The sequence below is a fragment of the Phyllobates terribilis genome, unplaced genomic scaffold (assembly GCF_046119375.1).
Source record: "Phyllobates terribilis strain yellow unplaced genomic scaffold, ASM4611937v1 Scaffold_13__5_contigs__length_258822181, whole genome shotgun sequence".
Lineage (NCBI taxonomy): Eukaryota > Metazoa > Chordata > Amphibia > Anura > Dendrobatidae > Phyllobates > Phyllobates terribilis.
The window spans coordinates 112,068,687-112,093,826 of NW_027362773.1; the positions used below are offsets into that span (position 1 = coordinate 112,068,687).

The 25,140-nt window shown below is 46.9% G+C and overlaps 1 protein-coding gene across 9 annotated transcripts in view; it reads right to left on the minus strand.

Annotated features, from left to right (window-relative positions):
* Window positions 1-24,210, minus strand: part of LOC141173900 (transmembrane protein 272-like) — an 81,179-nt gene extending 56,969 nt beyond the window's left edge. For 4 of the 9 annotated variants that reach the window (XM_073658444.1, XM_073658442.1, XM_073658443.1 and 1 more), the window contains exons 1-2: window positions 23,968-24,210; window positions 12,275-12,310 (exon numbers count right to left, since the gene is read on the minus strand). In XM_073658444.1, coding sequence (XP_073514545.1) covers window positions 12,275-12,299 — 25 coding nt within the window. In that variant the 5' untranslated portion in view covers window positions 12,300-12,310; window positions 23,968-24,210. Of the gene's footprint in view, window positions 1-12,274; window positions 12,311-12,484; window positions 12,565-23,967 lie in introns of those variants that run through there. The other 5 variants (XM_073658439.1, XM_073658437.1, XM_073658438.1 and 2 more) reach the window with 3 other exon arrangements.
* Between the last annotated feature and the right edge of the window lie 930 nt (window positions 24,211-25,140).

The following is a 25,140-nucleotide window of genomic DNA, read 5'->3' on the forward strand; positions in this document are numbered from 1 at the left end:
ACAAAACCTACAGTACAGACCAAAAGTTTGGACACACCACATTTATAGATTTTTCTGTATTTTCATGATTATGAAAATTGTACATTCACACTGAAGGCATCAAAACTATGAATTAACACATGTGGAATTATATACTTAACAAAAAAGTGTGAAACAACTGAAAATATGTCTTATATTCTAGGTTCTTCAAAGTAGCCACCTTTTGCTTTGATGACTGCTTTGCACACTCTTGGCATTCTCTTGATGAGCTTCAAGAGGTAGTCACCGGAAATGGTCTTCCAACAATCTTGAGGAGTTCCCAGAGATGCTTAGCACTTGTTGGCCCTTTTGCTTTCACTCTGCGGTCCAGCTCACCCCAAAACATCTCGATTGGGTTCAGGTCTGGTGACTGTGGAGGCCAGGTCATCGGGCGTAGCACCCCATCACTCTCCTTCTTGGTCAAATAGCCCTTACACAGCCTGGAGGTGTGTTTGGGGTCATTGTCCTGTTGAAAAATAAATGATGGTCCAACTAAACGCAAACCGGATGGAATAGCATGCCGCTGCAAGATGCTGTGGTAGCCATGCTGGTTCAGTATGCCTTCAGTTTTGAATAAATCCCCAACAGTGTCACCAGCAAAGCCCCTCCACACCATCACACCTCCTCCTCCATGCTTCACGGTGGGAACCAGGCATGTAGAGTCCATCCGTTCACCTTTTCTGCGTCGCACAAAGACACGGTGGTTGGAACCAAAGATCTCAAATTTGGACTCATCAGACCAAAGCACAGATTTCCACTGGTCTAATGTCCATTCCTTGTGTTCTTTAGCCCAAACAAGTCTCTTCTGCTTGTTGCCAGTCCTTAGCAGTGGTTTCCTAGCAGCTATTTTACCATGAAGCCCTGCTGCACAAAGTCTCCTCTTAACAGTTGTTGTAGAGATGTGTCTGCTGCTAGAACTCTGTGTGGCATTGACCTCTTCTCTAATCTGAGCTGCTGTTAACCTGCGATTTCTGAGGCTTGTGACTCGGATAAACTTATCCTCAGAAGCAGAGGTGACTCTTGGTCTTCCTTTCCTGGGGCGGTCCTCGTGTGTGCCAGTTTCTTTGTAGCGCTTGATGGTTTTTGAAACTGCACTTGGGGACACTTTCAAAGTTTTCCCAATTTTTCGGACTGACTGACCTTCATTTCTTAAAGTAATGATGGCCACTCGTTTTTCTTTACTTAGCTGCTTTTTTCTTGCCATAATACAAATTCTAACAGTCTATTCAGTAGGACTATCAGCTGTGTATCCACCAGACTTCTGCGCAACACAACTGATGGTCCCAACCCCATTTATAAGGCAAGAAATCCCACTTATTAATTCTGACAGGGCACACCTGTGAAGTGAAAACTATTTCCGGTGACTACCTCTTGAAGCTCATCAAGAGAATGCCAAGAGTGTGCAAAGCAGTCATCAAAGCAAAAGGTGGCTACTTTGAAGAACCTAGAATATAAGACATATTTTCAGTTGTTTCACACTTTTTTGTTAAGTATATAATTCCACATGTGTTAATTCATAGTTTTGATGCCTTCAGTGTGAATGTACAATTTTCATAGTCATGAAAATACAGAAAAATCTTTAAATGAGAAGGTGTGTCCAAACTTTTGGTCTGTACTGTATATCTTCCCTCTGAAGAGCACAAAATCTAAATCCCAATATTCTCAAAACAGCACATAATTGGTATGCTGAGCCTCAGTAGAGAAGTTTTTATGCTGGCCAGATGCCAAAAAAAAAGAGGTGCACATAGCTAATTGGGAATTTTCATCCGCTGCAGCATGAATGACAACTTTAGCAAGAGATTATAACTTCCCAACATTATCGAGATCACTATAGTTATACAAGTTTTACTTTTAGCATTTTTTAGTTGGGTGAAATCAACCACTCTAAACCCCTTGGGGCTTCATGGTGGAAAATGTAAGTGTCATGGATAGCTTGTCTTTAAGGCTCTACAATGAACAACTACATCAGAAGGATCTCAGGGACACAGCTTCAACAGCAGGAACCAAGAGGGTTTCTCATCGTTATCATAAAGGGGTAAAGTTGCAAAGTGTTTGCAAAACAAACAACTTTGCAAATTACTTGTTATTAAAAATCCATGCTATTCTCAAGAATTGTAAATTTATTGTATACTGCTTGTTGCTGTAGCGTCGGCGTCCCTGCCTCCTGCTAGGCAGGGACGCCGTTCCCCTCACCTCTCTGCTCCGTGCCCGGCGGCTTCCTCCCGCTCTGCTGGCAGCGCGCGCTGCTTCCCGGCCTCTGTGCTTAGGGCGCGCGCGCGCTCCCCCTCTCTTAAAGGGGCCGCGCGCGCCGTCGTAAGGAGTCCCCGGCCTTATGGCCGGAGGACCTCACCATATATAAGGCACCTCCTCCAAAATGGAGGTGCCCGAGCAATGTTGTTGCAAAGCCTTTCAACTCTGCTTCAGCCCTCAGGTCCCGTTACCAGATACCTGCCAGTTACCTGCCAGATCTCTGCTTGATACCTACCTGATTCCTGTCTATCTGCTTGCAATCCTGCGGTCCGACAGTCTGCCTTCCAACACCTGCCAGTCTGTCTATGGATCTGCCCGCCCGCTCACCTGGGAGTGCTCACCTGCTACCTGCCTGCTAGCCTACCTGGAGGCTCTACCGTCACTTGCCGTGACCACCTGCCTGTCCAGAGACTCCTGCCCCGCTCACCTGGGAGCACTCACCTGCTACCTGCCTGCTAGCCTACCTGGAGGCTCTGCCGTCACTTGCCGTGACCACCTGCCTGACCAGAGACTCTTGCCCGCTCACCTGGGAGCGCTCACCTGCTACCTGCCTGCTAGCCTATCTAGTGACTCTTTCCCTGCTGTCACTTGCTGTGACCACCTGCCTGTCTAGAGACTCTTATCCTGCTGTCACTTGCCGTGACCACCCGCCTGTCAAGAGACTGTCCCCGTCACTTGCCGTGACCTCCTGCCCTTCTACCCAGAGACTGTCCCTGTCACTTGCCGTGACTACCTGCCCGCCTTCCCTGGGAGCCACCCGCTTCCTTACAAGGACTGCCCCTTTGTATAGTGGCTCAGAGGTTACACCTCCCAGACCAGTTACAGTTTGCTCAGGCCATGGAACCCGGTGGCACCCAAGCTCTCTCGCTCTCGGACCTATGTCATGAACTTTCCCGTCAGAGGTCACAACAGGACTCCATCCTGAGTCACCTGCGTAGTGTTAACTCCCGCCTGGACACATTGACTGCCTCATCGGGAGCGGCCTCCACTCGCACACTTACTACCCCGGCGCCGCCGCTGCCCATCAATACCATGGCATCTCTTCCCGGTCCCCGCCTCTCCGCCCCGCCTCGTTTTGGCGGAGATCCCGGCCAGGCACGGGGCTTCATTAACCAGTGCACTCTGCACTCCGAACTGTTGGCACCCCAGTTTTCCACCGACCGAGCCAAAGTAGCCTTCATCATGTCCCATCTCACGGGGGAGGTGCTGGCTTGGCTAAATCCTCTATGGGAGAAAGGAGACCCCCTGGTGTCCAACCTGCCAGCCTTTCTCACGGCTTTCCGGAAAGTCTTTGACGAACCAGGATGGAAGACCTCATCCGCCTCATCCCTGCTACGCCTCCGCCAAGGAAGTCTCACCGTGGGCCAATATGCCATACGGTTCCGTACCCTTGCTTCGGAGCTGGCCTGGGATAACGACGCCCTGGTGTCCGTCTTCTGGGAGGGTCTGTCCGGCCGTATTAAAGATGAACTCGCCGGTCGGGACATTCCTACCACTCTCGACGACTTAATAACACTTGCTACCTGGATTGACATCCGGTTCCAGGAGCGCACCAAAGAGGTCACCCGTGAGAGGAGGTTTCCACGCCTTGCCCCTACCTTCCAGAAACCCGTCACTTCCTCCGTTACTCCCCAGGCGCACTCACCCGAGCCTATGCAGGTCGACCAGACCAAGATGGTCAAAATCCGTCAAGAATTACGCCGTGCCGAGGGGAGCTGCTTCTACTGTGGCAGTAAGGAGCACCGGATCCGTTCCTGCCCGGAGAGGTCGGGAAATGCCTGTGTCTAGGATCGCTCAGAGATGTCGTCCTAGACAAGAGTAAACCCTCTCCATCTCTGATGCTGTCGGTCTCTCTCATCTGCGGGGAGAACCGTTATTTTGAACTGGCTCAACTTGACTCTGGAGCTGCCGGAAATCTCATTTCTCAGTCCCTGGTAGAGAAACACCGCATTCCCACCAAACCTCTGGCTGTACCCTTATCTGTCGCCGCCGTGGATGGGGGCCTCTTACCACATCCCATGCAACTCATCACCGAATCCTTAACTCTGCAGGTGGGAATGCTGCACTCTGAGAGCATCTTCTTCCATGTTCTGCCTGGACTCTCTCACGCCCTCTTGCTAGGCCTACCTTGGCTTCAGAAACATGCACCCGTGCTTGATTGGCAGACCGGAGAAGTCCTTCGCTGGGGACAGGACTGCCATAAGACTTGTTTAGTTCCCGTTCATCCTGCCCGTCCTTCTCCTACCCCAGCCAATCTACCTGGCCTACCGGTTCCCTATTGGTCTTATGCGGACGTCTTTAATAAAAAAGAAGCAGAAACATTACCCCCTCATAGACCATATGACTGCCCAATCGACCTGATACCCGGCGCTACTCCTCCCCGTGGGCGTATTTACCCTTTGTCCGCTGCTGAGACCCGGTCCATGTCTGAATATATTGAGGAGAATCTGGCCCGGGGATTTATCCGGAAATCTACCTCCCCGGCGGGAGCAGGCTTCTTCTTCGTCAAAAAGAAGGACGGCTCAATCCGTCCCTGTATAGACTATAGAGGCCTTAACCAGATCACGGTGAAAAATAAATACCCCCTTCCGCTCATTCCTGAATTATTTGACCGTCTAAGGGGGGCTAGAATCTTCACCAAGCTGGACCTCCGTGGGGTGTATAACCTGGTCCGTATCCGTCAGGGGGATGAATGGAAGATGGCATTCAACACCCGGGACGGGCACTATGAATACCTTGTAATGCCCTTCGGTCTCTGTAACGCTCCCGCCGTCTTTCAAGAGTTGGTCAATGACATCTTCCGTGACCTTCTCTACTCCTGCGTGGTGGTGTACCTGGACGACATCTTGGTCTTCTCTCCGGATCTCCACACTCACCGGAAGGACGTTCGTCAGGTCCTACTCAGGCTCAGGCAGAACCACCTCTATGCTAAATATGAGAAGTGCCTCTTTGAGCAGACCTCGCTTCCGTTTCTGGGCTACATAATCTCTCAGACCGGCCTACGAATGGATCCTGAGAAACTGTCCGCCATCCAGAAATGGCCCCGACCAGAGGGGTTGAAAGCTATTCAGCGGTTCCTGGGCTTCGCCAACTACTACCGCCTCTTCATTCCGCACTTCTCTTCCCGGACTGCCCCTATCTCGGCGCTCACCCGTAAGGGCGCTAATCCCAGAGAATGGCCGCCCGAAGCAGAGGAGGCCTTCCTTTCCTTAAAACAAGCTTTTTCCTTCGCCCCTGTGCTGCATCGTCCGGACGGCAACAAACAATTCTTCCTAGAAGTCGACGCTTTCTCCTCCGGAGCCGGAGCGGTACTTACCCAAAAGTCGTCTTCCGGAAGAATGGTAACCTGCGGCTTCTTCTCCAAACTCTTCTCCTCTTCTGAGCGCAATTATTCTATAGGAGACCGAGAACTGTTGGCCATTAAGCTGGCACTGGAGGAGTGGCGTTACCTGCTCGAGGGGGCTCTTCACCCGGTAATAATTTACACGGACCACAAGAACTTGGCTTACCTCCAGAGTGCCCAGAGACTTAACCCGCATCAAGCCCGGTGGTCCTTGTTCTTCGCCCGCTTTAATTTCATTCTTCATTTTCGCCCGGCTGACAAAAACATCAAAGCTGATGCCTTGTCCCGATCCTTTTTGGTCTTTGATCTTGAGGAGGAGCCTAAACACATCATCGACCCCGCCAAAGTAATGCAGGTGGCCCCCGTGAATCTAAATCGTCTTCCACCCGGTAAGACGTTCGTAACTGTACCTGATTGTGAGAAGGTCCTACACTGGGGACACTCGTCCAAGCTAGCTGGCCATGCTGGTCAGAAAAAGACCCTCCAGCTTATTACCCGGCATTACTGGTGGCCTACCCTGCACAAGGACGTAATAGACTTTGTTTCAGCCTGTGTGTCCTGCGCCCGCAACAAGGTTCCGAGACATCTGCCAGCCGGCCGTCTCCTTCCTCTTCCTGTACCTGCTGCCCCGTGGCAGCATATAGCTATGGACTTTATAACGGACCTCCCTGTCTCTGCCGGTTGTACGGTCATTTGGGTGGTCGCTGACCGCTTTTCCAAAATGGCTCACTTTATTCCCCTGCCGGGTCTCCCGTCTGCATCAGAGTTAGCTAAAGACTTTATCCATCATGTCTTCCGTCTTCATGGTCTTCCTCTCCACATCGTATCCGACCGAGGGGTTCAGTTCACCTCTCGCTTTTGGCGAGCCATGTGTAAATTGCTGGGGGTCACCTTGGACTTTTCTTCTGCTTATCACCCACAGTCCAATGGCCAAGTAGAACGGATCAACCAAATTTTAACCAGTTACCTCCGGCACTTTGTTAATGCTCACCATTCAGACTGGGTGGATCTTTTACCGTGTGCCGAATTTTCCTACAATAATCACGAGAGCAAATCTTCCTCCAAATCCCCGTTTTTTGTAGTCTTCGGTCAGCATCCTCGGATCCCGTTTCCCGTCTCAACCTCGGTGGACAATCCGGCTGCGGAATCTCTCGTTAACGAATTATCCTCCATTTGGGAAAGTACCAGATCCGCACTTCTTCAGTCATCCGAGCGGATGAAAAAACAGGCTGACAAAAGATGTCTGGATCCACCACAATTCCGTCCTGGAGATAAGGTCTGGCTCTCGTCCAAATATGTCCGGCTCAAGATTCCTTCCTACAAGTTAGGGCCTCGGTTCATCGGTCCATTGGAAGTTATCAAACAAATCAACCCGGTGGCCTATAAATTGAAACTCCCGGCCAATTTGCGGATTCCTAACTCCTTCCATGTATCTCTACTCAAACCCGTGGTACTTAACTCTTTTTCCAAGTCTACAGGTACGCCTCCTGCTCCGGTTTCCGCTGAAAACGAGTTTGAGGTAGAGAACATTCTGGCCACCAAAAGGGTAAGAGGAAAGTCCTTTTTTCTAGTGGATTGGAAGGGGTTTGGTCCTGAGGAGAGAACATGGGAGCCCCGGGAGAACATCCATGCCCCTCTCATCCTTGATAAATTTATCTCTGGCCTAAAAAAGGGGGGGCCTAAAGGGGGGGGTACTGTAGAGTCGGCGTCCCTGCCTCCTGCTAGGCAGGGACGCCGTTCCCCTCACCTCTCCGCTCCGTGCCCGGCGGCTTCCTCCCGCTCTGCTGGCAGCGCGCGCTGCTTCCCGGCCTCTGTGCTTAGGGCGCGCGCTCCCCCTCTCTTAAAGGGGCCGCGCGCGCCGTCCTAAGGAGTCCCCGGCCAATGGCCGGAGGACCTCACCATATATAAGGCACCTCCTCCAAAATGGAGGTGCCCGAGCAATGTTGTTGCAAAGCCTTTCAACTCTGCTTCAGCCCTCAGGTCCCGTTACCAGATACCTGCCAGTTACCTGCCAGATCTCTGCTTGATACCTACCTGATTCCTGTCTATCTGCTTGCATTCCTGCGGTCCGACAGTCTGCCTTCCAACACCTGTCAGTCTGTCTATGGATCTGCCCGCCCGCTCACCTGGGAGCGCTCACCTGCTACCTGCCTGCTAGCCTACCTGGAGGCTCTACCGTCACTTGCCGTGACCACCTGCCTGTCCAGAGACTCCTGCCTGCTCACCTGGGAGCGCTCACCTGCTACCTGCCTGCTAGCCTACCTGGAGGCTCTGCCGTCACTTGCCGTGACCACCTGCCTGTCCAGAGACTCTTGCCCGCTCACCTGGGAGCGCTCACCTGCTACCTGCCTGCTAGCCTACCTGGAGGCTCTGCCGTCACTTGCCGTGACCACTTGCCTGTCCAGAGTCTCTTGCCCGCTCACCTGGGAGCGCTCACCTGCTACCTGCCAGCTAGCCTATCTGGAGGCTCTGCCGTCACTTGCCGTGACCACCTGTCTGTCCAGAGACTCTTGCCCGCTCACCTGGGAGCGATCACCTGCTACCTGCCTGCTAGCCTATCTAGAGACTCTTTCCCTGCTGTCACTTGCCGTGACCACCTGCCTGTCTAGAGACTCTTATCCTGCTGTCACTTGCCGTGATCACCCGCCTGTCAAGAGACTGTCCCCGTCACTTGCCGTGACCTCCCGCCCCTCTACCCAGAGACTGTCCCTGTCACTTGCCGTGACTACCTGCCCGCCTTCCCTGGGAGCCACCCGCTTCCTTACAAGGACTGCCCCTTTGTATAGTTGCTCAGAGGTTACACCTCCCAGACCCGTTACAGTTGCCTAGGATACCAGCCACCTCTGTCATCTATCAGTGGTAGCCAGTTTCCTCGGCAAGGAGTGCACTATTGCAGGCTCTTTTCTAAGTTAAAAGTACGCCATGACGCTTCCCAGATCGCTGGATCCAGCCATGGGAAAGGTCAAAGTTCAGGAAAGCACAGCCTCTTGGTAAGGAAGGCGGGAGGCCAAAGGGCGGTGCGCTTGTGAATATAGGATCATGAGAGCAACTTGTTAAAACAAATCCTTATTTAACAGTTGGTATCAGGGATGTGGAGCTGGAGTCGGAGTCGTGGAGTCAGAGTCTGTGTCCATTTTGGTGGAGTCGGAGTCAGAATCAGAGTCGGTATAAAATGGACCGACTCTGACTCCTAAAATATATAATAAATTGGGTTCAGTAGTTCAATGCAGTTTGTGGGGAATATTTTTTCATAAGAATTTGGGAAAGTTATGAAATGTCCTATACATGTCTGTCCTATTCCTGATCTAAGGGTCTAGACTTTTAGCTGAGATGAATCTGTGCCGCAGTTTATGTACATGATAAGTAGTGAAGCTCCTCCTCTACAGATAAGGGGGAAAAAAACAAACACACAGAGAAGGAATGCCTGCACTCATCTCAGAACTGCTGGAGTGAACAGGAAAGCAGGATTAAGAACAAAAAAGAACGGGTTCTTGCTATTATGTTGGAGATGGAATGATACAGTCCTGTTCCCATAATGGAGGAACAAACAGATATTACTACAGAAGAACAGCAAAATTATTCTTTACAATTAGATGATCTTGTTGAAGCTGCTTCACACCTCTTTCCTATTCATCACACGCGCTGTGTTGTGCACGCGCTGCAGCTGGCAATAAGAGATAGCCTGCAAGAAGGATATGCTGCAACTCTGATTAGCAAAGTGAGGAAATTGGCTATTGCTGCCAGAAACCCTAAATTGATTCCATCTTGAAGAGACGTGCTGGGAAAGGGGCAATTGTTCACTTCTTCTCAAAGAAGTAGAAGAGTTCAATCATTCATCTAAACTGACTGTGCACGAGGCAATTCCTTTATACCCTGAAATTGTTAAGAGATGTTGCCCATGTGGTTACTGCTTTGCCACCAACCCAAGTAAGTGTAGAGAGGTTGTCCTCTAGCCTTACAATAATTAGGTCAGATTTGAGGTCATATATGAAGGAGGACCTGATGGAGGCGATACTATTTCTCAGAACAAATTCATAGACTGCACAAATGTTATTCAGTACGTTTTGGTTGAAAACAGTTTTTTTTCCCACTTACTGCATAGTGTATAATAAATTGTAAATATGCAAAAAAGTTTTTTTATTCTAAAGTTGTATTCCAATAATATATTTTATGTTCTATCTAAATAGTTGATTATTGTATCATAATTAGTGTTGAGCATTCCGATACTGAAATGTCGGGTATCGACCGATATTCGCGGTATCGGAGATCCGATACTGAGTTCCGATACTTTTAGAATATCGAATACCGGAATCGGAAGTTCCCATAATGCCTGCGCTCTGCAGTGTCTCTGAAGGATGACAAGCTGGATGGCTAAGAATAATGTAGCATGTATTACATGAAAAGCTGGCAATTCAGCACTTGAGCAGGAGAATTCTCCCACGCTGGGATGGCATTCTGATGACAGGCTGGATCGCAGCTGAGCGCTGCCATCCAGCTTGTCATCCTTCAGAGACACTGCAGAGCGCAAGCTTACAGTCACGCCCATTCCAGCTGAAGCCAATGTCTTCTGCAATAAAAGTAAAATGACGTGCATGAGGTGAGCTGAGTTCATTGTACGTGACCTCGGCTCATCTTTATGCCGTCACAGCCAGACACTGAGGAGCGCAAGCATGCCTGCGCTTCTCAGTGTCTGCGGCATGGCAAGCTAGATGGCAGCTTTCGGCTGCGATCCAGCCTGTCATGTGAATGTAGCAGAGCTGGAGCCGTCCTGGGAACCATGGAAAGGTAAGGATGATGTTGGTTTATTATTTTACTTTTATTGCAGAAGACATTGGCTTCAGCTGGAATGGGCGTGATGGTAAGTATGGCTTAATTTAGAACAATAAAGAATTGTGTTTTTATTTCAATTAAATGACTTTATTCTGAGTGTTTGTGTTTTTTTTTAACTTTGACTATGGGGTTAGTAATGGGGGTGTCTTAGAGACGCCTCTCCATTACTAACCTGGGCTTGATGTCAGCTGGCATTATAAGCTGACATCAACTCCAGCCCTATTACCCCACTGCTACCGCTACAGGGCAGTGGGAAGAGCGAGGCTAAGTGCCAGAATTGGCGCATCCTATGCCTAGCCTTTGCTAGCTATTAAAATAGGGGGGACCCCATGTCATTTTTTGGGGGGGATCCCCCATTTTAATAGCTAGTAAAGGCTAGGTATTCAGCTGGGGGCTGATATTAGTAGCCTGGGAAGCTCTGTGGGTATTACCCCCTTCCCAGGCTTCAAACATCAACCGTCTGCTTAACCTCTGCTAGAGACTAAAATTACGGGGGAACCCCACGCCAATTTTTTTAAAATAAATCCTTTATTTTAACACTAAATGACAAGTACAGTAATCAACACTGTCACTGTACTTCTTATATATGTGACTGACATGTTTCTATGTATCTAATCTATGTGTGATGCTCTATTCTTTCTGTTATAAATTGTCGGGTACCGCTGCTGAATTGCCGGCCGGCTTTTTTAAAGAGACTGTGCATGAAAACACTATTATTTTTTTTAATAAATCCTTTAACACTATATGACAAGTACAGTAATCAACACTGTCACTGTACTTCTTATATATGTGACTTACATATTTCCATCTATCTAATCTATGTGTGATGCTCTATTCTTTCTGTTCTAAATTGTCGGGTACCGGTGTATGCCGCTGCTGAATTGCCGGCTTTTCATGTAATACATTCTACATTATTCTTAGTTGTTTTCCTTCATGTAGAATTAACCTACAAGGAAATAAAGGGTTTATTTTCATTCCGATATTTGTGTCCCATTGACTTGCATTGGTTTCCGGTATCGGAATCGGCGATATCCGATATTTTTTGGGTATCGGTCCGAACCAATGCGATCCGATATTTCCCGATATCGGAAGGTATCGCTCAACACTAATCATAATCATGATTAAAATCCTGATGTTACCAATTTACTACAGTAAATTTATCACTTAAACTTAAACATGAGCCATGTATGAGGGAGTCGGAGTTGGAGTGAAGGAAATTGAGGAGTCGGAGTTGGAGTCGGAGGTTTGGCTTACCGACTCCACATTCCTGGTTGGTATTAGAGAAACAATGGATCCCGGCGGTTCAACCCTCCCGTATGGTAAGGTGAATAATCACCATGGCATCTAAACAGCTTGACAAAGAAAGAGTGTTCTGATGAGTTGCAGTAGCAACCGGAGTCCTAACAAATGCCCCCCAGTCTATTTGACATTAGTATCTGCATATTAGGGCAGTATAAATCGGAACACAGTGCCCGGACTGGCCGGCGGTTCTCCCCACCTGAGTGTGACCGCTTCACATATTTCTATGCAGCTGTCATGCTCGGGTGGGTAGAGCTGCCAGCCAGTCCGTGCACTGTGGTCCGATCTCATTCCAATTTATACAGCTGTATGACTGCGCCCTTAGAATGGTAATAGCTATTGGAGAATCGTCTTGCAGCTTTTTACAAGAGAGATCAGAGATCCAATATTTAATTAGAATTATGTACTGAAAACACTACTGTTTGGTTGAATGCCTAGTTCCTGTGAGAAGCGCTAATATAAGGCAGGGCTGTAGTAAACTTGGATTACTGTCTATTCTTAGGATAGGAATTCATATAACATTATTATACTCACCCGACGTGGCTGTAATTTCCCCCATCTTAGCGTCTCCTGAAATACAGAAAAGGACGTTTAACACTACAGCAACGGCAGAAGAAATGATAGAAGATATTTGTCTTCATTATTTTGTTAAAATTAAAAATAGTTTTAGAATTCTAAAATACAAAGCTGACGGCTTCCACAATCCCCGAGGAAACATTCTTGAAAAATGTCAGATGAACACACCTTGGTTCTCTCCACAGTTCAGCTGGTGGAGCAGAAGGGTGCGACACATCAGGGAGTAGTCTATATACGTACACAAGAGGAGGAAGAAGGAGGGGAATAAAACAAAATACAGGAACAGGGCAATATTATGCCAGAGGCTGGAAACTTTTTTTTTGTATTACTTTGGAGTTCACGTTCACATGGTCAGTATTTGTAAGCCAAAACCAGGGGTGGGTGATAAATACAGAAGTGGTGACGTGTTTCTATTATACTTCTCCTCTGATTGTTTCACTCCTAGTTTTGGCTTACAAATACTGATGTAAAATACTGACCAAATACTGAACGTGTGAACGTGGCCTTAACAAAAACATACTTGAAGGGAGTTTCCCTTACTTTAAGGGCTCGCTCACAGGAGCGTATAACTCGGACGAGTGCTATCCGATGTTTAATCTGACAGCACTCTGACCAATTTTATTCTATGGGGCAGTGCTGATCTGTGATGGTGCGAATGGCTCTGCAAATCGGGTCACACTCACCCATTCAAGTCTATGGGTGCGTGTAAAACATAGGACTGCACTCGGATGTCACCTGAGTGCAGTCCAATTTCCATGCACACAGACAATGGAGAAGATGGAGAAGTTAAGTTCTCTGTCTTATCTGCACCTGTGCTACAATTCTCTCAGCCGAATGAATCGGATCACAGTAAAATGACACTAGGCTCAAACTCTGATCAGTCATTATCATAATTGCTTGTGTCAGCGAGCGCTAAAAGTTAGTGTGTATGGGCAGTGTATGGGGACAGTTTTAGAATGTTAAACTGGCCACATCATATAATAGTGGCTGCAAAACGTAAAGAAAAAAAAAATTTTATTCTTTACTTTCTTCTCTCTGTTGCAGAGATATTTGTTTGTAAAGTTTAGGTTATGATTTATGTTAAGTCCAAAAGGGCGTTATCAGAGATTAATTTCTGGGGGAGTTTCCTTTTTCCCTTGCATGACACCGACCAATGATAAGCAGGAGGCATAGTACAGAGGAAAAATCATAAAACGTTTTTATTTTTACATTTTCTTCTCTCTGTTGCGGAGATATTAGTTTGTAAAGTTTAGGTTATAATTTATTTTAAGTTCAATAGATACTTTTTAGGGAGCGATTCCTTTTTCCCCTGCATGACACTGATCAATCATAAACAGGAGGCATCATACATAGGAAAAAGAGAACAAGCCCCAAGATAAACTTAGAGCAGGCTTTCCGCTGTGTAAGACATTAATAATAGACAGCCCTTCTCTCAGCCCTGATCTCAGCTACTATGTAGGATAGAACTGAGCTGAGTGTGATTACAAACACTTCCAGCTTCCATCTCACAGCAGTCAGTGTGGGTGAGGGGAAGTTCAGCTAAACTGAGTGTGATTACAAACACATTTTCAGCTCATCTCTCACAGCCCTGCCAGCTCAGCTGTACTCCCCTCTCCCCATACTGACTGCCTGAGATGAAAGCTGGAAGTGGAGCACATGGGAAATGTTAAAATATTTTTGGGTTCAAAAAATTGTGGTTTAAAACCCAACATAAATGCACCACATAAACACAACCTATGGAAGACATCAGATGATTTTCAAGGAATTTCAGTAACTTTTGCATTTTTCCATCAGCATAGCTGTAGGGCTTTTTATTTTAGCGGAATACGTTGTAGTTTTTATTGCCACCATTGAATAAATTATATACTGTACAGAAAAATCTGGAAAAAAAAATTGTGGGGTGAAATGGAAAAAAAAAAGTAGGAACTTGTTTTTGTAAAGCAAACAGCAGTTTTTATTGAGAAAATATAAATTTTGGGGTATGAATTTTTTATCCCTTTTTTTTCGTGGGAAGGTGAAATAATTGCAATTCTGGACGTTTTTACATATTTTTCTAAGCCATTCTCTGTGTAGGATAAATAACATAATATTTTATAATTCAGATTTTTACAGATGCAGTGATTTTTTAGGGGGTCGATTGCACGAATGGGCACACCGGCATTTCCCTGTCTTACCACTAGTATTCCGTTGTTGCAATTGACTTCAGTATCTACGGTAGCTGATTGAATTTCAGGGGATTAAATTTACTTTCCAGGGCCCCTGCGGATCCAGCGCATGCCACTTTCTGCGGCAGCTCTGGAAGCGGTCTCTGCTTCATTCAGATGTTACTGCACCACTGCAGCCTGTGATTGGATGCAGCGGTCAGGTGACTAGAAAAATGTTTCACCCATGATGCGCTCTTACAGTCACCTGTGCCCTCCGTATGGAACAGACACTGATGCCACAGACTTCACTTTAAGCCAATGCTAGCAGAAATTGGCAGAATGCTTATTCCTCTGCCTATCTTAGGATATACATGCATGCTCAGCCAGGCATGCATGTTTATAATAGATATAGGTGAAATAACGCTGGCCGATCAAGTCAGGGACCACAGCGATCACATTTTGGTGACCAATCTAAATGTTCGGTACAAGAAAAGTTGTCAAAAGTAAGTCCCCCCATAACATTACTTTCTACTCTGCAGCTATCAACGGGCAAAGTTTACCCTAAAATGAGAGGGGAACGGCGTAAACCATAGTCTGCATGTGAATTCCCACCTGTAGTTATGCCTGTTGTTGCTTCAGAATTATAAAATATCATGCAGAATGTTCATAGCACCAAGGCACAAATCACTAGCTGACGGCCAGAAAAGTGCTTACAGTAGTCTGCATACTCTGCTGCTTTCATAGGCGGCTCTCAGTACATTAAGAATGGATATATCTAAGCAATAACCTCTCCATTCACTGCAATGTGTCTCCATTGGATGGCGGGCATTCACAAACAGTTCGGACCAGTGGCATGGTTGTGCTTCTGGTCCGCGCTACGCACTCTCCGATGCCGCAGCAGCATCGGAGAAGGACAATAGACGTTAAAGTTGGCCGGATTGTGCAATCTAGAGATCCAGCCAGCTTCTAATCAGTGCTTAGAAGAGATTGCAAACCACTGTGCAACCTCAGCAAGAATAAGAAAGACACTGCATCATTGCAGCACTGCATGTTTTACTTTGAAACACTGCGGGATTTCAGAGAAATCCGGCCAAAAACTATGCATCTCGGAAGACTAGTCAGAGGTTGGTCCAAAGCGGCTTTTCACTGCCCTGCTTCCCTATAGGTCTCGTTCTATTGATGTGGTTTGGGCAGCATGAACCTACTGTCAAGATTCTCTTTAAAAAATAATTATTAAACTTATCAACATAGTAAATGAAAGTTAAAGGATTGTTCTAATGTTTCCTTTTTTAGGAGTGCGCCGGACCCTAGCCAGCTAACTTTCTGGTTGATTGTGAGAATGGGCACTTCTTCTTGAGTGACAATTCAGGCCAGCAGGATCGTCACACTACTTGGCTGGACAGTGCACACTCCCAATGATGCCATACGAGGCATGAGTGAGGCTGAGGAGAGGTGGGATTAGAAGCTAACAATCCACTCCAGCAAAAGCGGCCGGCTTCAGTGCAGAGCTTACAAGCTCACTAGGAAATAGCTTGTAAGTACTCTAGTGGCAAAAAAAAAAAATCATCTAAATGCATAGGAAAAAAATTAAAAATGGTTTTCTCAACTTTATAACCAGATAAGATTGCAAACTTCTTGGAGAAAAAGAGCAAAATTGCAATTTACTAGTTATGAAAAAATTGTCTCCTTTCTCAAGAATTGAGAGAATTTTAATTATATTGCTTACTGCACTATGATTAGGTTACCAGCCACTTCTGAGGGTAGCTGGTCTCCTAGGTAAGGAGAGCAGCACCTACAAGCTTTTTGCCATAGAGCTTGCAAGTGCTTCTCTGGAGCTGGCCGGATTGCTGGATCCTGTCAACTTCAGTGACTCTGCACTCCCCTGAAACAACACTGACACTGCTTGCAGCACAGAAGAGATGATAGATAAGTGGTTCCTCATGTCACTGTTCTGAACTGTCAATCAGGTATTAATCACCTCAAAGCAGGCGAAAAATTGGGACGTAGAAGCTCAGCACGCTTCTTAATAAACCCTTAGGCTGCGTTTGCACGTTGAGTTTTTGGTGAGTTTTTTACGCTTTCAAAAAAATGCAAGTAACCTATTTTACTTAATGGGAACAGAACATGTACAACAACAAAAACTCACCAAAAGCTCATCATGAGAACGTAGCCTCAAAGAAACAAAAAAAAAAAACAGCCCAACCCAAAAGTAAAGTGCATTTTTTTATGGAAAACAGAAAAAAAATGGACACATATTTGATTCAGCCTGATCACTAACAAACAAAACTTAAAAATGATCATGTTATTTTTGACGCAGTGTAAACTCTGTTCCAAAAAAAATAATGGCAGAATTGTTGATGTTTTGCTCATACCACCTCCGAAAAAAAGGGAAGAGTGAAGAGTGATCAAAAAGTAGTATGTATCCCACAACATGGTATTGAGGAAAACTTGTCCTGCAAAAAACAAGTCCTCAAGTAGTTACATTGTCAATAAAAATAATAAGAATGTTATGGGTCTTGTGTAATAGTGGGGAAGGACGTAGCCTTCCTGTGGCACTGAGGTAGTTAATGAAAGTGTTCCTGTAGTTAGACCTCTCTGAACTGTTGGTAGGCCAAGCTAAGGGGTTAGCTTCAGTGGTCTAGTCAGTAGAGTAGAGGGGGAACTTAGTGCCCTGATCGAGCCTTGATTGTTATAGAGCTTGTTCCTGGCATAATTCCTTGTGGGCTGCAGTACCTGTAACCAACCACAAGATGCCACTGTCCTGGGTGCAGATGTCAGGTCGAGTCTGCCAGCAGTGTTACAGACAGTGATGGGGTTAATGCTGTGTGATGACAGCCCACAGAGGGTGGGTACATTAGGAAAATCTCTGCTTAGTTTCCAGAAGCAGGAATTGATGAGTAGTAAGAGATAGGACAGTGAACTGTACGGGCAGCCTGACTATATGGTGGCTGCTAGGGTAGATGGGAGCTCCATACCCTCAGACAGTGGGATCACCAGTGTAAAATCTACCTACGCAAGAGTCCTGTTAGCCGGCCGGAGAAACTCAACAGAGGTATTGAGGACCCGGGGCACTTCTAGTCTGCAGGAAGCAGAGGAAGATAAATAGGACTCTAGGCTAAGACGTGGGGGAGATATTGGATCCGGAACACTGTTGGTATTGCAGAAGAGTGTCTTGGGCTAGAGATTAGAGTCACAGAGATGCTTCACTTAAAGAGGGAACCAGGGCTGACGATGTTGCCAGCGCCTGTGAGGGAGATAATAACTAGTGTTGAGCCACCCCCGTAGTGTTCGGGTTCGGTTCGTCGAACACCCGGGATGTTCTAAGGTGTTCATCGTCGAACACCTTAGAACACTGTCGAACACCGTCGAACACCATTAAAACCAATGGCAGGCAAATAAAAACACATAGAAAACACCTTCAAAGGTGTCCAAAAGCTGACAAACTGCTCAGAAGACACTCTCTTTAAAAAAGCCGGCCGGCAATTCAGCAACGGTACCCGACAATTTAGAACAGAAAGAATAGAGCATCACACATCGATTAGATTGATAGAAACATGTCAGTCATATATATAAGAAGTACAGTGACAGTGTTGGTTACTGTACTTGTCATATAGTGTTAAAGGATTTATTAAAAAAAATAATAGTGTTTTCATGCACCGTCTCTTTAAAAAAGCCGGCCGGCAATTCAGCAGTGGTACCCGACAATTTAGAATAGAAAGAATAGAGCATCACACATAGATTAGATACATAGAAACATGTCAGTCACATATATAAGAAGTACAGTGACAGTGTTGATTACTGTACTTGTCATTTTGTGTTAAAATAAAGGATTAAAAAAAAAATTGGCGTGGGGTTCCCCGTAATTTTAGTCTCTAGCGGAAGTTAAGCAGACGGCTGGAGCAGATGTTTGAAGCCTGGGAAGGGGGTAATACCCACGGAGCTTACCAGGCTACTAATATCAGCCCCCAGCTGAATACCTAGCCTTTACTAGCTATTAAAATGGGGGACCCCAAAAAAAATGAAGTGGGGTCCCCCCTATTTTAATAGCTAGTAAAGGCTAGGCAGACAGCTGGGAGCTGATATTAATAGCCCAGGAAGGGTGCCATGAATATTGGCCTGCTCCCAGGCTAGAAACACCAGCCGTCAGCCGCCCCAGAAATGGCGCATCCATAAGACACCCCCATTACTAACCCCATAGTCAAAGTTAAAAAAAAAACACAAACACCCAGAATAAAGTCCTTTAATTGAAATAAACACACAATTCTTTAATGTTCTAAATTAAACCATACTTACCGTATCGCCCATTCCAGCTGAAGCAAACGATCTCCTGCAATAAAAATAAAATAATAAACCAGCATCATCCTTACCTTTCCATGGTTCCCAGGACGGCTTCAGCTCTGCTACATTCACATGACAGGCTGGATCGCAGCCGAAAGCTGCCATCCAGCTTGCCATGCCGCAGACACTGAGAAGCGCAGGCATTCATTGAACTCAGCTCACCTCGTGCACGTCACTGACAGCGTGGGAAAATTCTCCTGCGTTTGCCGTGAGCGCAGGAGAATTCTCTCAAGCTCACGGTAAGCGCAGGAGAATTTTCCCACGCTGTCAGTGACGTGCATGAGGTGAGCCGAGTTCATTGGACATGAACTCGGCTCATCTGGATGCCTTCACAGCCAGACACTGAGGAGCGCAAGCATGCCTGCGCTTCTCAGTGTCTGCGGCATGGCAAGCTGAATGGCAGCTTTCGGCTGCGATCCAGCCTGTCATGTGAATGTAGCAGAGCTGGAGTCGTCCTGGGAACCATGGAAAGGTAAGGATGATGTTGGTTTATTATTTTACTTTTATTGCAGGAGATCGTTGGCTTCAGCTGGAATGGGCGTGATGGTAGGTATGGTTTAAATTAGAACATTAAAAAAATGTGTTTATTTCAATTAAAGAACTTTATTCTGGGTGTTGTGGTTTTTTTAAATACTTTACTAGAAATTCATGGCGGTCATGTCTAATATTAGCGTGACCCCATGAATTTCGGGCTTAGGGCCAGCTGATAATACCAAGCTGGCCCTAACCCCTTTATTACCCAGTGAGCCACCACACCAGGGCCCTGGATGAGTTGGGTACAGCGCCAGAAGATGGCGCTTCTATGAATGCGCCATTTTCTGGGGTGGCTGCGGACTGCAATTTGCAGCGGGGTGGGGGGGCCCAGAAAGCTTGGGCCTCCCTGCGCTGCGGATTCCAGCCCCCAGCTGCCTAGCTGTACCTGGCTGGACACAAAAATAGGGCGAAGCCCCACGTATTTTTTTTTTTAATTATTTCAAGAAAATTCATGAAATAATTAAAAAAAAAAGGGCTTCCCTATATTGTTGTGTCCGGCCAGGTACAAATAGGCATCTGGGGGAAGGGGGTATGGCAAGCTGGATGGCAGCTTTCGGCTGCGATCCAGCCTGTCATGTGAATGTAGCAGAGCTGGAGCCGTCCTGGGAACCATGGAAAAGTAAGGATGATGTTGGTTTATTATTTTATTTTTATTGCAGGAGATCGTTGGCTTCAGCTGGAATGGGCGTGATGGTAAGTATGGTTTAATTTAGAACAATAAAGAATTGTGTGTTTATTTCAATTAAAGGACTTTATTCTGGGTGTTTTTGTTGTTTTTTTTAACTTTGACTATGAGGTTAGTAATGGGGGTGTCTTATAGACGCCTCTCCATTACTAACCTGGGCTTGATGTCAGCTGGCATTATAAGCTGACATCAACCCCAGCCCTATTACCTCACTGCCACCGCTACAGGGCAGTGGGAAGAGCGAGGCTAAGTGCCAGAATTGGCGCATCCTATGGATGCGCCATTTCTGGGGCGGCTGACGTCTGGAGTTTCTAGCCTGGGAGGGGGCCAATATTCATGGCACCCTTCCTGGGCTATTAATATCAGCCCCCAGCTGTCTGCCTAGCCTTTGCTAGCTATTAAAATAGGGGGGACCCCACATCATTTTTTTGGGGGGGGTCCCCCATTTTAATAGCTAGTAAAGGCTAGGTATTCAGCTGGGGGCTGATATTAGTAGCCTGGGAAGCTCCGTGGGTATTACCCCCTTCCCAGGCTTCAAACATCTGCCCCAGCTGTCTGCTTAACCTCCGCTAGAGACTAAAATTACGGGGAACCCCACGCCAATTTTTTTTCTAATAAATCCTTTATTTTAACACTAAATGACAAGTACAGTAATCAACACTATCACTGTACTTATTATATATGTGACTGACATGTTTCTATCTATCTAATCTATGTGTGATGCTCTATTCTTTCTGTTCTAAATTGTCGGGTACCGATGCTGAATTGCTGGCCGGCTTTTTTAAAGAGACGGTGCATGAAAACACTATTATTTTTTTTAATAAATCCTTTAACACTATATGACAAGTACAGTAATCAACACTGTCACTGTACTTCTTATATATGTGACTTACATATTTCCATCTATCTAATCTATGTGTGATACTCTATTCTTTCTGTTCTAAATTGTCGGGTACCGGTGTATGCCGCTGCTGAATTGCCGGCTTTTCATGTTTGACTGTGAGCACTGTTCCCATTGATTTGGGCAACCACTGTAATGCCACAACCACCATGGCTGTGGCATTACAGTGAGTGGCAGACAATCCTTGCATGATGTGAAAAAATCCATTTACGCTTTTGGTGCACGAACAGTTATCGAACATAACCTCGAACAGCCGAATTTTTTGCAAATCGTTCACGTTCGTCGAACGACTCGAACACCGCCCAAAACAGCTCGAATTTGAGATTGGCGAACAGTTCTATTCGAACACCGCTCATCTCTAATAATAACTTGTCGGCCTTATCCATTATATCTGCCTGTAAATACTGTACATATTCCTCTTCCCCAAGTAAAGTCCAAGTTATGGTTATGAACCTCTTGTCCTCTGAATTTATTGCTGCCCTGGTCCCAGAAGAGAAATGCCTGGAGACATCCGCGATCGGATGGTTAGAAGTAAGTGGAGAGCCCCACACCACATACACAGCCACACATCAGAGGGAGGACACGTATTGTCTGTAGGGTGCCAGAGCGAGAGGGGGCTACAGCTCGCCCACAACTACCTCGCTGGGGCACCTTACATTTGGAAAATACATTTTTTTAAACATGTTTTGAGAAAAAGTATCAAAAACTTATCAAGTGTTTGTTTTCTCTCATTTGTGAAAAACAAAACGTCTTGATTTCCATTAGTGCTGGATCAGATTTTCGTCAGTATTGGGTCAGGGTATCCGTTTTTTCCATTCAGGATTCATCAGTTTTACTTTTACAAAACAAAAAACAAAACGATGGAGGTTTTTCACGCGTCGTCTAGCAATCACTAGGATGACGCACTGATGCCATCAGTCTGCTGCGGAAAAATGGATGTCTGAACGAGTTCTTATTATGTCAGTTGTAACAGCGCTTTTTTCAAAAAAATAAATGTTAGAATAAACATCAATGTTCAAACAAACAAAAAGCACAAACACAAGAAAGATAATACAAATATACAACTATCATGCTGTAAACGAATGACAAATGTGGACTGTTAAACACCGATATCAGAGGCGGAGACTCTTCAGGCGGCCAATCACAGAGATGATATACCTGCTGATGGTTTATGCGCAGGCCGATCAGCGGTTGTCTACTGGCTAATGAACATTCTATGCACGGAATGTTGGTTGCCATGACCACAGTGAATGTCATCGGCAGCACATCACCTGTGTACAGGACTAGGTGCTGACCATAATGACGATTTTTAAAGGGGTTTTCCACTTTAATAAATGTTGTCCCTAAACACATCACATGAACAAATCACCGCTGCAGCCAATCGCTGAGTTCAGTGGCTCTCCGGATATAGATAGCATGAACAGCAGAGATCAGTGATTGGCTGCAGCGGTTTTGTGCGCTGTTACTTGTGACGTCACCTCTGCAGCCAAAACACAGATGGGGGTGTTTGTGGACCACATTTGTTACAGTGGAAAGCCCCTTTAAGCCAGCCTAAAAATAATTTCACCCTACAAACATCTGTAGAGTCCTCTCATCCACACCCGGGTACCATCCGCACATTAGACCGCATGAAAAGCGCATCAACATATACAGTGATGCGGATTCTATGCGGTCTAATGCAAGTCAATGGCGGCAAAAGAGCAGCGTTTCCGCAAAATTAATTGACATGCTGCGGATTTTTGACCGCAGCGTTTATGCTGCGGAAAAATCCGCATCATGGGCACAGCACATGCGGATTTCCATTGGGGAACATTGCTGCCCTTCTACCATGCGTTTTTCATGCGTTTCCACGGCGTTTACGCAACTGCAAAAATGCCGCGGAAACGCATGAAAAACGCATCGTGTGAACTCAGCCTTTAGGCTGTGTGCCCACGTAGCATTTTTCAAGCGTATATGCTGCGGAATTTCCGCAGCGTAAACGCTTGAAAAACGCATGTATATCCGCACCCCATGGTCCCCAATGGGATTCCGCAAGTTCTATGCACATGCTGCGGATTTTTCCGCAGCGTTTATGCCGCGTTCAAAAATCCGCAGCATGTCATTTAATTTTGCGTTTCCGCAAGCGGAATTGCCTTTGTCCAATGCATAAAAAACGCAAGGCAATTCCGCATGTGGAAAACGCGTGATAAACGCGCGAAAAATGCGCGATAAACGCGTGCGGAATTCCGCATGCGTTTTTCCGGGAGAGGACTTGCATTTAGGCTATGTGCCCACGTTGCATTTATGAAGCAGAAAATTTCTGCTGCATAAATGCAAGTCCTCTCCCGGAAAAACGCATGCGGAATTCCGCACGCGTTTATCGCGCATTTTTCGCGCGTTTATCACGCGTTTTCCACATGCGGAATTGCCTTGCGTTTTTTATGCATTGGACTAAGGCAATTCCGCTTGCGGAAACGCAAAATTAAATGACATGCTGCGGATTTTTGAACGCGGCATAAACGCTGCGGAAAAATCCGCAGCATGTGCATAGAAGTTGCGGAATCCCATTGGGGACCATGGGGAGCGGATTACCATGCGTTTTTCAAGCGTTTACGCTGCGGAAATTCCGCAGCATATGCGCTTGAAAAATGCTACGTGGGCACACAGCCTTATGCAGCAGAAATTTTCTGCTTCATAAATGCAACGTGGGCACATAGCCTTACTCATTCCCCAATTTTTGGCTCGTGCACAGGGGTCATCAGGGCGCATTCTGCAGATCGCAGGACATGTAAGGAGCAGCAGTGCACCAGTCTCCTATATACTCAGCTTCTGTGCATCCAGCGGAACAGTCATCACTTCTACCGGGAAAGTTTCCTCCGACCTTCAGAGCTCTGCACTGCATCACCGCCTGCACCGACCACTCCTCTGCAGGAAGTTTATCGCGACATACAGTGCAGCCATCACCTGCGACATGACTGACCCCCGCACACTGCAGCCGCGTCCTCCCTCCAGTCCCGCCGCATTACACCCCGCGCTGCCCGGATCTCACCCCACGCTACCCGGATCTCACCTTCTCCACAGTCCGGTCTGCGCGTCCTGCCCGGGATCAGCCCGTCCTGGTGCCAGTGTGAGGAGGCACGACAGCTGCAGGCCCGGCCCCTCCACTGCAGCACAAGAGGGGCGGGCGGGGGCCGAGAGTGAATTGGAAGCAGTTCAAGTTCTGTGGAGAGATAGAGCGGAATGCAGAGAGGAGCCGGGTGTGACTGCTGCTGGGGCAGAGCTTGCTGCTGCTGCTGCGGGGTGGAGAGTGAGCCACTACAAATCCCAGATCACAGGAATCCATCCAGATCACAGCCACCACAGATCACCCCCCCCCCAACCAGATCACCTTCACCACAGATTACAGTAAACCAACCAGATCACCTTCATGCCCCCTAACCAGATCACTTCCACCACAGATCACCCCCCCATCCAGATCATCTTCACCACAGATCACAGTAAGTTAACCCATCCAGATCACCTCCATCACAGATCACCCCCTATCCAAAAAAGCACCACAGATTACAGCCCCCCAAACCAGATCTCCTGCACCACAGATCATAGCCACCAGCAACCATCCAGATCACCTTCACCACAAATCACAGTAACCCATCCAGATCACCTCCACCACAGATCACCCCCCATCCAGATCACCTCCACCACAGATCACCCCCCAACCAGATCACCTCCACCCTAGATCATAGCCACCAGCAACCATCCAGATCACCTTCACCACAAATCACAGTAACCCATCCAGATCACCTCCACCACAGATCACCCCCCCATCCAGATCACCTCCACCACAGATCACCCCCCAACCAGATCACCTCCACCCTAGATCATAGCCACCAGCAACCATCCAGATCACCTTCACCACAGATCACAGTAACCTATCCAGATCACCTTCATCACATTTCACCCACCTAACCAAGTCACCACCACAGATCACAGCCCCCAAACCAGATCACCTCCACCACAGATCACAGCCACCCAAGCAGATCACCTCCATCACAGATCACAACCCCCAACCAGTTCATCTTTACCACAGATCACAGCCCTCCATCCACATCACCTTCACCCCCCCAACCAGATCACCTCCCCAACCAAAGTCCCACCACAGATCACAGTAACCCATCCAGATCACCTCCATCACAGATCACCCCCTATCCAAATCAGCACCACAGATTACAGCCCCCCAAACCAG